Source organism: Thalassophryne amazonica, chromosome 8, assembly GCF_902500255.1.
Source record: "Thalassophryne amazonica chromosome 8, fThaAma1.1, whole genome shotgun sequence".
Taxonomy (NCBI): Eukaryota; Metazoa; Chordata; class Actinopteri; order Batrachoidiformes; family Batrachoididae; genus Thalassophryne; species Thalassophryne amazonica.
In genome coordinates, this window is record NC_047110.1 from 76,263,400 (window position 1) to 76,275,263 (window position 11,864).

General features: G+C 42.3%; 1 protein-coding gene across 8 annotated transcripts in view; it reads right to left on the reverse strand.

The window, feature by feature from the left end:
• Window positions 1-5,672: 5,672 nt before the first annotated feature.
• LOC117515923 (ELKS/Rab6-interacting/CAST family member 1-like) overlaps window positions 5,673-11,864 on the reverse strand; it is a 47,476-nt gene continuing 41,284 nt past the window's right edge. For all 8 annotated transcript variants that reach the window (XM_034176705.1, XM_034176703.1, XM_034176704.1 and 5 more), the window contains one exon: window positions 5,673-6,824. In XM_034176705.1, the coding sequence (XP_034032596.1) occupies window positions 6,687-6,824 (138 nt within the window). In that variant the 3' untranslated portion in view covers window positions 5,673-6,686. The remainder of the gene's footprint in view (window positions 6,825-11,864) is intronic.

Genomic DNA, 11,864 nt, shown 5'->3' on the forward strand with positions numbered 1-11,864 from the left:
TTATGTTTCAGTTTGTCAGCTTTATGTGTAATTTGGATTTGCATTAGTCTAGTGTCCATCCTGAAGCACCTTTGTGGAAGACTCTGATCCCCCTGAGACATTGCACCATGTTGGTAGCTACAAGAGTACTTAGAGCGTATATCTTTGGCAACAGATGAGGTTTTTTAGAATTCTGAGGTTTTGTTAGTACTTCAACATAGGTTTACTGCAAACATTATGTAAGTCTGTTTGGATTCAGACAGCATGAAGCATTTCCCCACTATTCCTTGAAGACCCAAACAGAATTTTGTTTAAATTATTCCATTGAGATTTGTTTTTAATAGATCATTACGGCAATTAATGGAGAAAATTGACTGATTACTCAATGTTTGGTTCATAAAATGTCAAATAATAAGAATGTTGATCCATGTTTTCCAGAGCTGAACATGTCTTCAAATGTTTTGTCAAATTTATATTTTAGAATAGCAGTCAACTAATTAATAGTCTATTAATATCACTGAAGCTTTCTTTCAAATTAACAGGTGGTCACAACCTATTTTTCCTGTGGATGTCGGTGGAGGTTACATAGTAGTTTTTAAGGCAGATGTATAACTTTGTATTACAGTGAAGTGACATGATGAAAACTCTTGTCAGCACTGAGGGTCTCAACAAGTTTGAGGGACACATTTGACAGACTAGAAAAGCAAACTTTGGCTTGAATAAATATAGTTTGATCTCATTAGTCCATTAAAAAGTGATTTCACAGCTGAGTTTAACAAGTCTAAAATTATACCACTAGCTTTAAATGTAATTTCAGCAAAAGAGCCTAAAATGACCAAATGTAACTTTGAAATATGTCCCTCAACTTTATTTCAATTTCTCGAAATCTCATATCCTACTGTCCATAGTTGCTTCTGTGGAGTTTCAATTAAGTAAAGTAATACAAGTCCTCTGGTGTCCTTTCTGAAAAGTAAAAGGCTGGGGAAAAAAAAAACAAAAAAAAAAACAGGCTTATAATTTATTTATTTACATACATACAAAATCCAAATAACTCAAACATCTGTTTTACTTCTTTTTTTTTTTTTACACTGTTTGATTCTTGACACAGACAGAAGGCAGTATTTATTTTACAAATGCACAATTTTTTTTTTTTTAAATAAAAATCATGAACTTGACAAAAGCCCCTTCATCAGCTCTGTGTTCCTCAATGAAAAGTCAATGAAAACATGACACATTAAGGCAAAGGTGGCGACACACAGGCCAACATAAAGGAACCAAACTGTTTGAAAAAGCTATTTTTTTGGATACTGGTTTGCAATGAGGGATTAAAGGTGAAGATTTACTCCTCCACTCTGAGTGACAAAAACAAGCATCCAAATTCCTCCTTGTACATCAGTGCTACTTTTAAAATCTGAAGTGAATAAATGTTTGTTTGGCAGCTTCATTTTAGTTAGCAAAAGGAGACCTAGTTGGACACCTATTTTTATCCTTCAGGTACAGCTTCCCATTAAAACAAAACCGCTGACATAAAGGTCAGAAAACAAGCACTAGAATCTCAGAACAATACATTTATAACACCATACGGTGAAAATATATAACGTTTATTTAAAAACAAAAAGTACTCTCCCGTCACAGTCACTGTTTGAAAAACTTGCATTTCACACGTTAATTTGACACAAAGATTTGTTTTTTGACACTTCTTCCTCTTTTTTCCAAGGACATAAACTCAACATTCATGTTGTTCAGAGAAACTCGCTTCTCAAAATTCTGTGCAAACATTCAATGCATATCCATACAGTAAACATTTTATATATGTATTATATTTTTATATGTCTCTATAGAACATGACTTTCCGCAAGGTATGGCAGAACTGTCACAAATTTTGTCCCCAAGACAAAAGTAGACACAAGACAACTGCACTGCTTTTAACTTTTCAGATATTTTTTAAAGAATGCACAACACCTTCCACATAATTACCTTTATTCATTCACTGTACGCGTTAAATACCACATTATTTACAAACTGAGCTAAAAATTCATAATGTGCTGAAAAGTAACCCTTTTTCCTGTAGATGTAGATGCACTTGGTAATTAAAAACCTCAGCCCTGAATGTGTCAGAAGTTACAATAAATGAGGCATCTCCAGTTTCTGAAAGATACAAAAACGGGCCCATCGCTTGCATTTTTCTGTTTCAAACTCAAGTTCAAGTGGGCTTTAACATCTATAGATACTTTGGATGAAACTGATCAGAAATTCTTACACCATGCCTTAGCACCAATAGTACAGAGGAATAACTATCCCCACAGTAGGTCCAGTACTGATCTCTGTGTGCATGCTCCAAGGCCACTAGAACGTTCGCAAAAGAAACATTGCATACCCCATAAACAAGACTGTGTGCAAAAAAGTTCAAAGCATTAATACACTGACAAGAATAAAGGTTTGGGGGTTTTCTTGTTGTTGCCGTTTTTTTTTTGCCCCTCTCCCTCTCACACATAGTGTTACCTAAAAGCTCACCTTTGGTATGTGTCAAAGGTCAGACCTGGATCCCCCTGTCATGCTAATAACTCAGTCACAGACCACATACTATCTAAACACTAATTCTCTTTAAAAGGACGCCTCCACATTTCCAAGCTGGCTTGGGGAATATTTGGAGAACATCTTGCAATTTGATTAAAAGTGGTCCTTCCCTCAGTTTTCCTATGGTAACCTGGCACATTCACGTCTACAGCCCTCACGCCAAGGATACGCACAAGGCTCTTTGAGTTGTACAGATCAAGAGGGCATCAACTAAATACCTAACATGCACAAAAGAGGCCAAAGCAAAGTGAACCAAGCGGGCATCTATTTTGAGGTGGTACATAGGGATCAAACAAGAGGCTGTCGAAGAACATTTCCACACAGCATCTGATTATCAAAGATGATCTTAACCTAAGCCTAACACTGATGTTAAAATGGCTGACTTTCAAAGTTACAGGGGGACATGAACATGCAAAAAGTTCACACAAAGACTTGGACCTCGGCTGTTGGAGCGAGAGTCCTGTCTTATGGTATCAGAGAGTCACTGAGTCAACAGTGCAGATTGTATTTTTAATGGGGAAGTCTGACATTTTCAACATAAGCTCTATTTTTAGATGTTTTGGGCTTGGGGAAAAATTAATTAATTGGCACATTATTATTGATTTAGAGCATAAACAATGCTGTGGGCTAACTGGCTAATTAATGTTAGTGCACAGGGTTAACAAAAAGAGTAAACCACTTCTTGTCACCATTGAACAGGAAAAAAAAAAATGTCATTTGAATTGTCTGGTTGCATGGAGATGAAGGAGATAAACGTGTGTGTGTTTACTTCACTAAATGTAAAAAAAACTTTTTTTAAAATGATCAATTATACAGTTAGGAGCTTACCTTAATGCACGTTGACACTTGCATGAATTTGATCCCTTCACTGCTGCGCAATTCGTCATGCCAATACGAATATATAACAAGGCATCCCGCTGGATGCCTTGTTATATAAAATAATCATTTCATAGCTGATGACGCATTTGGTTGGCTGATGAAACCATCTCTAATCGCTCCCAAAATCACTGAGAAATTATATATAGCTGCAGCTTGTCTCATGCGTGACGTGCGGTGAAGAACACATTTGGAATCATCTCAAAAGGTCATTATTTCTAATATTTATACTGTAATGACTTGGTAAAACAGTTGCACATTCATTCCTTCTTATGTGTTAGATCAGTGGTCACCAAACTATTCCAGAAAGGGCCGAGAGGGTGCAAGTTTTCTTTGCAGCCACTGACTCCAGCAGGTGATTTCACTGATGAACTCATCCCACCTGTTCAAAAGGATGTTAATCAGTGAAATCACCTGCTGAAGTCAGTGGCTGCAAAGAAAACCTGCACCCTCTCGGCCCTTTCTGGAATAGTTTGGAGACCACTGCGTTAGATAATGTATATGTAAAATTATGTTTATTATAGATGTAACATCCCTTCATAAGAGCTGGTCCAGTGTGCCGCGACCAGGATGAGAGTCCGGGAGTACGGGGTCCTTTGCTAAGGGCTATCCGGTCCCTGTACGACCGCAGCAGGAGCTTGGTTCGCATTGCCGGTAGTAAATCAAGCCTGTGTCCAGTGCACGTTGGCCTCTGCCAGGGCTGCCCTTTGTCACCGGTTCTGTTCATTACCATTATGGACAGAATTTCTAGGCATAGTCAGGGTGTAGAGGGGGTCCAGTTTGGGAACCACAGAGTCTCGCCTCTGCTGTTTGCGGATGATGTGGTTCTGTTGGCTTCGTCAAATCAGGATCTTCAGCGTGCACTGGAGCGGTTTGCAGCCGATTGTGAAGCGTCCGGGATGAAAATCAACACCTCCAAATCCGAGGCCATGGTTCTCAACCGGAAAAAGGTGCTTTGCCCTCTTCAGGTCGGTGGAGTGTCCTTGCCTCAAGTGGAGGAGTTTAAGTATCTCAGGGTCTTGTTCACGAGAGAGGGACGGATGGAGTGTGAGATCGATAGACGGATCGGTGCAGCATCTGCAGTGATGTGGTCACTGTATCGGATCGTCGTAGTGAAGAGAGCGCTGAGCAGGGGGGCAAAGCTCTCAATTTACCAATCGATCTACGTTCCGACCCTCACCTATGGTCATGAGATTTGGCTCATGACCGAAAGAACAAGATCGCGAGTACAAGCGGCCGAGATGAGTTTCCTCCGCAGTGTGGCTGGGAGCTCCCTTAGAGATAGGGTGAGGAGCTCAGTCACTCGGGAGGAGCTCAGAGTCAAGCCGCTGCTTCTCCATGTCGAAAGGAGCCAGCTGAGGTGGCTTGGGCATCTTTTTCAGATGCCCCCTGGACACCTCGCTGGAGAGGTGTTTCGGACACGTCCCATCGGGAGGAGGCCCCAGGGAACACCCAGGACATGCTGGAGTGACTATGTCTCACAGCTGGCTTGGGAACACCTCGGGATTCCCCGGAGGAGCTGGGGGAGGTGTGTGTGGATCGGGAGGTCTGGGTGGCTTTGCTTGAGCTGCGGCCCCTGCGACCCGACCTCGGATGAAGCGGAAGAAAATGGATGGATGGATGGATCTTGTCATAATCATTCAGATGCACTGCAGTAAAGAGACGCATTGACTCGCAGTGACATACAATGTTTTTGAATAGGCTGCACAATATTCACACCTAGTTCACAAAATTAATGCATGCCAGAAGTTTTGAACATTTCAAAATTTTCTTTTACAAGTTTACTCACTGGCGTGCCAGTGTTGGGTTCAAATTTGTGCAAGTGTCAAGGCACCTTTAGCCTTCTAGTGGTGCTGCTACCCACTAACCCATAACTGTAGATGGTTGAGGACGGGATCTTTCTGTAACACTAAGCCCCTCGTAATGATTGAGTGGACAGCAGCACAGCTGGTCGGCTCATAGACTAAGGTAAGTTTGTAACTGTATAATCAATCAGTCATTTTCACAAGTTTCTTTACATTTAAGAAGGTTCACATGGACACATCCAAAACATGCCTATTTAGGGTCTGTTCTTTTCTCTGCCCCTGAACAAGGCAGTGTCTCTACATCTGGAGTTGGTCCCTGGGCGCCAGACTCTGGCTGTCCATTGCTTGGATTGTGTCTAACTGCAATTAGGAAGCGTTAAATGCAGAGGACATTTTGTTTTGGTGTAGCTATGTATGTACAATGATGATAAAGGCTTTTTTCTTCACATTTATCTCCAGAGGGAATCTCTCCATGTTACCAGATGCTTCCAATGGCATTTTCATTTAAGGAGAGTGTTTTTGGCTTGCCCCGTGCTATTACACTGTATAGTCAGTTAGCCTGTAATGCTGTATGTGTTCTAATTTAGTAATGCATCAATTAAATAAATTTTTGTCCTGAGTGAAAAGATGACCCCAGAATATTTAAAAACAGAACCCATGTTGAAAAATGTTGCAGTACGATGCTGCGTGCATATTCTTGTGTGCATCTTTAGTGCCCACACTGTATACTGGTGCATAACTACAGTGAATGAGACCTTGGTTGCTTCTGTTTCCTGTTTGCCAAGTGCTTTCCTGCCTCACATGAGCAGAAGAAAAACCCTTCTTTCCCATTAGACTTTAATTACAATTTGTGACCAGAGTCAAAAGATTGAGACAGAAATGGGTGAGGTAATTGTGCTTGATCTAGCGACTCCTGCTGTGAACGAAGCTGTGTAGGTAGGCTGGCAGTATGCTCCAAAACAATGTGCTACTTCTCTGTTATCCTTTGTCTGTCTGAATACCAGTTTCAGACATATAGGTGTGTAAGGATATTGTGCAGTTGAAGAATATTCCAAGAAAATTCAAATTTGGTGAGTTCACACATGCAAAATTACAAATTTGTCAGAATTGCCACACAGCTTTGTCAGCCAATACCCACCATGCTGTTGCCTGCAACAGTGACGTGATTAAACATGTAGGTTAGTTCTCCTGCCGCACCTTGCATGCAATGCATCTGCCACAGATGACATTAAACCAGAATCTGCAGTGAGCAAACTGATAGTGTATTTGACAGCAGATTTCAGCCCTTATAAATAACCCAAACTTAATAATTATGCTGACAGGAAAGCACTCAGTGGACACGCTCACCACCTGAGCTTCCTCGCTTTCTTCCAGGAGCTTGGTCAGGTGGAGGTAGGATGTTATCTGAAAAGGACGGGTCAGCCGGTGTTGTGTCTGAGGTCATGAATGTCAGCATGATTCCTCCAGGGCATTGACCACCTGCTCCAGGATATCAGGGCAGTAGTCTGCAATCTGCTGAAGAACAGAGTTGGCATACTCCTGCAGCTCTCCACTCTCCTTCTCACACACCTGCAGCTCCCGCTCCAACTGGACAAAAAAGAGATTTAGCTTCTTATGAACCAGATCTCAGTCTAAGTGACAGCAAATTATGCAATTTCTAAAAAAAATATAGCACAGATTTAAAGCACAGAAGAACAGGTACACTCATTTGGGACCTCCAGCAAAAATTTGGTGAAAATGCATTACATTCTGTTCAAGTTCTGCCGTTGTCTTCTTAAAAACACAAGCGTTTTGGCTTTTAGGTTCCTACTTTGTCAGAAAAAGTTAACTTTCTGAAAGCTGATGTCCACTCTAGTGGCCTTTACAGATCTATTCTCAAACAGGCAGGATGATCTCCCTCCCCCTGCATACGAAAGACAAAAACAACAAAACAGAGACAGTACTGTAAAAGCTGATTTTTGAACGTCCCACACATTCAAAAGATGAAAATGCAGATTTTTTTTATGCAAAACATTTTACTCATGTTTTTTTATTTGTCAACAATAATCAATCAATCAATCAATCAATTTTTTTTTTATATAGCGCCAAATCACAACAAACAGTTGCCCCAAGGCGCTTTATATTGTAAGGCAAGGCCATACAATAATGATGTAAAACCCCAACGGTCAAAACGACCCCCTGTGAGCAAGCACTTGGCTACAGTGGGAAGGAAAAACTCCCTTTTAACAGGAAGAAACCTCCAGCAGAACCAGGCTCAGGGAGGGGCAGTCTTCTGCTGGGACTGGTTGGGGCTGAGGGAGAGAACCAGGAAAAAGATATGCTGTGGAGGGGAGCAGAGATCGATCACTAATGATTAAATGCAGAGTGGTGCATACAGAGCAAAAAGAGAAAGAAACAGTGCATCATGGGAACCCCCCAGCAGTCTACGTCTATAGCAGCATAACTAAGGGATGGTTCAGGGTCACCTGATCCAGCCCTAACTATAAGCTTTAGCAAAAAGGAAAGTTTTAAGCCTAATCTTAAAAGTAGAGAGGGTGTCTGTCTCCCTGATCTGAATTGGGAGCTGGTTCCACAGGAGAGGAGCCTGAAAGCTGAAGGCTCTGCCTCCCATTCTACTCTTACAAACCCTAGGAACTACAAGTAAGCCTGCAGTCTGAGAGCGAAGCGCTCTATTGGGGTGATATGGTACTACGAGGTCCCTAAGATAAGATGGGACCTGATTATTCAAAACCTTATAAGTAAGAAGAAGAATTTTAAATTCTATTCTAGAATTAACAGGAAGCCAATGAAGAGAGGCCAATATGGGTGAGATATGCTCTCTCCTTCTAGTCCCCGTCAGCACTCTAGCTGCAGCATTTTGAATTAACTGAAGGCTTTTTAGGGAACTTTTAGGACAACCTGATAATAATGAATTACAATAGTCCAGCCTAGAGGAAATAAATGCATGAATTAGTTTTTCAGCATCACTCTGAGACAAGACCTTTCTGATTTTAGAGATATTGCGTAAATGCAAAAAAGCAGTCCTACATATTTGTTTAATATGCGCTTTGAATGACATATCCTGATCAAAAATGACTCCAAGATTTCTCACAGTATTACTAGAGGTCAGGGTAATGCCATCCAGAGTAAGGATCTGGTTAGACACCATGTTTCTAAGATTTGTGGGGCCAAGTACAATAACTTCAGTTTTATCTGAGTTTAAAAGCAGGAAATTAGAGGTCATCCATGTCTTTATGTCTGTAAGACAATCCTGCAGTTTAGCTAATTGGTGTGTGTCCTCTGGCTTCATGGATAGATAAAGCTGGGTATCATCTGCGTAACAATGAAAATTTAAGCAATACCGTCTAATAATACTGCCTAAGGGAAGCATATATAAAGTGAATAAAATTGGTCCTAGCACAGAACCTTGTGGAACTCCATAATTAACTTTAGTCTGTGAAGAAGATTCCCCATTTACATGAACAAATTGTAATCTATTAGACAAATATGATTCAAACCACCGCAGCGCAGTGCCTTTAATACCTATGGCATGCTCTAATCTCTGTAATAAAAATAAGTGAACACTGATGTAGTGTCGTCATTGTCTTGTTTACGTCATGAAAAAAAAAATGGTCGTTGAATGTATTTCAACTCGTCTGACGAAATTAACACTACCTCTGGGGTTTTTGAGGAAGAAACCTCAAGCAGACCAGGTTCAGAGGAGTGGCCCACTACGTAGGCCATTCTAATAGTTACAAAGTTACAAGAAGTTACAAAAATGCATCAATAAGCATTTAGAGTGTCTTGGAGAAATCCAATCAAGCTCAAATGCAAACTTGTCCATGGGGTGTGATACTCATTGAGCATAACTACCGTTTCCAGACTATAAGCTGCTACTTTTTTCACACGCTTTGAACACTGTGGCTTAAACAATGATGCAGCTAATTTATGTATTTTTACAGGCTTTCTCATAAGATGAAATACGTCAATTGATGCTGTCCACTGATTTGCTGAAAGCTGCAGTCCTCCTGCTGCGTAAATTCACACACAAAGTAAATATAAAGTGTTTACTTGTTCGTTTTAGTGGATTCATAATCGCATCCTAAAGAAAAATTGTCCACATAAAGCCTCCTGATTTTGAAAAAATTATGTCTGAAAACACTATAATTCCTTGTTGTAGCTGAAGAAAAGTCCCTCTTGGGCACTTTGCTCTGTCAAATGTCAGCCGAGCCTCACCCCCCCCCCCCCCCCCCCCCCCCCCCCCAACTGGGTCTCTGTTTTTGCACCACAAGTTTAAAAAGTCACAGCGCGTCATTAACATCTCATTTACCACAGACACCAGGCGATCCTGGCTGCACGCAATGAAATTTTCTTTGCTTGTGAACGGCTGAGCCTTTTGGGGATGCTCCTTTTATACCCAATCATGACACTCACCTGTTTCCAAACAGATGTTCTTTGAGCATTGATCAACTTTCCCAGTCTTTTGTTGCCCCGTCCCAACTTTTTTGAAATGTGTTGCAGGCATCCATTTCAAAATGAGCAAATATTTGCACAAAAACAATGAAGTTTATCAGTTTGAACATTAAATATCTTGTCTTTGTGGTGTATTCAATTGAATATAGGTTGAAGTGGATTTGCAAATCATTGTATTCTGTTTTTATTTACATTTTACACAACGTCCCAACTTCATTGGAATGGGGGTTGTACTATGTAAAACAAAGCCCCAAGAGTTTATGAGATCCACCCAGAAATGCTGAAGGCTTTGGATGTGTCTTGGATGAGACGTCTCTTCAACATTGGGTGGAGGTCTGAGACAGTGCCAGATGAGTGGCAAACTGGGTTGGTGGTCCCCATGTTTAAAAAAGGGGACCAGAGAGTGTGTGCCAACTAAAGGCTGCTGGAAAGGAGGGTTCAGCTGATAGTTGAACCTCAGACTGAAGAGGAACAAAGCGGGTTCCGTCCTGGCTGTAGAACATCCGACCACACAACCACCAACCGACCAGCTCTTCACTCTCACAAGGATCCTGGAGGGTGCCTGGGAGTATGCTCATCCAGTCTACATGCGTTTTGTAGACTTGGAGAAGGCGTATGATCGGGTATCCCAGGAGATACTGTGGGAGGTGCTGTGGGAATATGAAGTGAGGGGGTCCCTTCTCAGGACCATCCAGTCTCTGTACTCACAAAGTGAGAGCTGTGTTCAGGTGCTCGGCAGTAAGTCGGACTGGTTTCCGGTGGTGGTTGGCCTCCACCAAGGCTCCGCCTTGTCACTAATTCTGTTTGTGATATTCATGGACAGGATATCAAGGCGTAGTCAGGGGGAGGAGGGTTTCCAGTTTGGTGGGCTTAGAGTCTCATCACTGCTTTTTGTAGATGATGTAGTTGTGTTGGCTTCACCGCCCTGTGACCTCCAACACTCACTGGATCAGTTCGCAGCCGAGTGTGAAGCGGCTGGGATGAGGATCAACACCTCTAAATCTGAGGCCATGGTTCTCAGCAGGAAACTGATGGACTGCCTACTCTAGGTAGGGAATGAGGTCTTGCCTCAAGTGAAGGAGTTCAAGTACCTTGGGGTCCTGTACACGAGTGAGGGGACAATTGAGCAAGCGTGAGATTGGCCAGGGAATCGGCGCCACAAGGACGGTGTTGCATTTCTTCTGCTGTACTGTTGTGATGTAAAGGGAGCTGAGCAAAAAGGCGAAGCTCTCGATCTATTGGTCAATCTTCGCTTGAAATGGGTTTTCTCAGGAGGGCAGCTGGGGACTCCCTTAGAGATAGGGTGAGAAGCTCAGTCATTCGTGAGGAGCTCAGAGTAGAGTCGCTGCTTCTTCGCGTTGAAAAAAGCCAGCTGAGGTGGTTCGGGCATCCCTAGGGAGGTGTTCCAGGCACGTCCAGCTGGGAGGAGTCCCCGGGGAAGACCCAGGACTAGGTGGCGAGTTTATATCTCCACACTGGCCAGGGAACACCTCAGGGTCACCCAGTCAGAAGTGGTTAATGTGGCACAGGAAAGTAAAGGTTAGGGTCTCCTGCTGGAGCTGTTGCTCCCACAACCAAGCAAAAAAAAAATATATATATATATATATACGAGGTCTGTCAATAAAGTATCGTACCTTTTTATTTTTTTCAAGAACTATATGGATTTCATTCATATGTTTTTACGTCAGACATGCTTGAACCCTCGTGCGCATGCGTGAGTTTTTCCACGCCTGTCGGTGACGTCATTCGCCTGTGAGCACGCCTTGGGAAGGAGTGGTCCTGCCCCCTCGTCGGATTTTCATTGTCTGGAAATGGCGGAATGAAAAGGACTTTTTTTCCATCAGAATTTTTTCAGACGCTGTTAGACTGGCACCTGGAAACCATTCGAAAAATTTATCTGGCTTCGGTGGAAATTTTACGGGCTTCACAGAGAATAAGGACTTTTACTACAGCTTTCAGGACTGCTTTAAGGACGGTCGGTGCGCCGCGCTCAGAGCTGCGACGACGCGGCACAAACCACTGGATCATTTCTAAGCTGATGGCTCTGTGGATACGAGACCGTCGTGTGCTCTTTCTCTGGTTATCACAAGAGCTGGACATCAGCCATTTTCCGGCAGATTTAACTTTTAACAAGAGATTTTGTCATGGAAAGCCGCGCGGAGGCTTCGCGCGTCA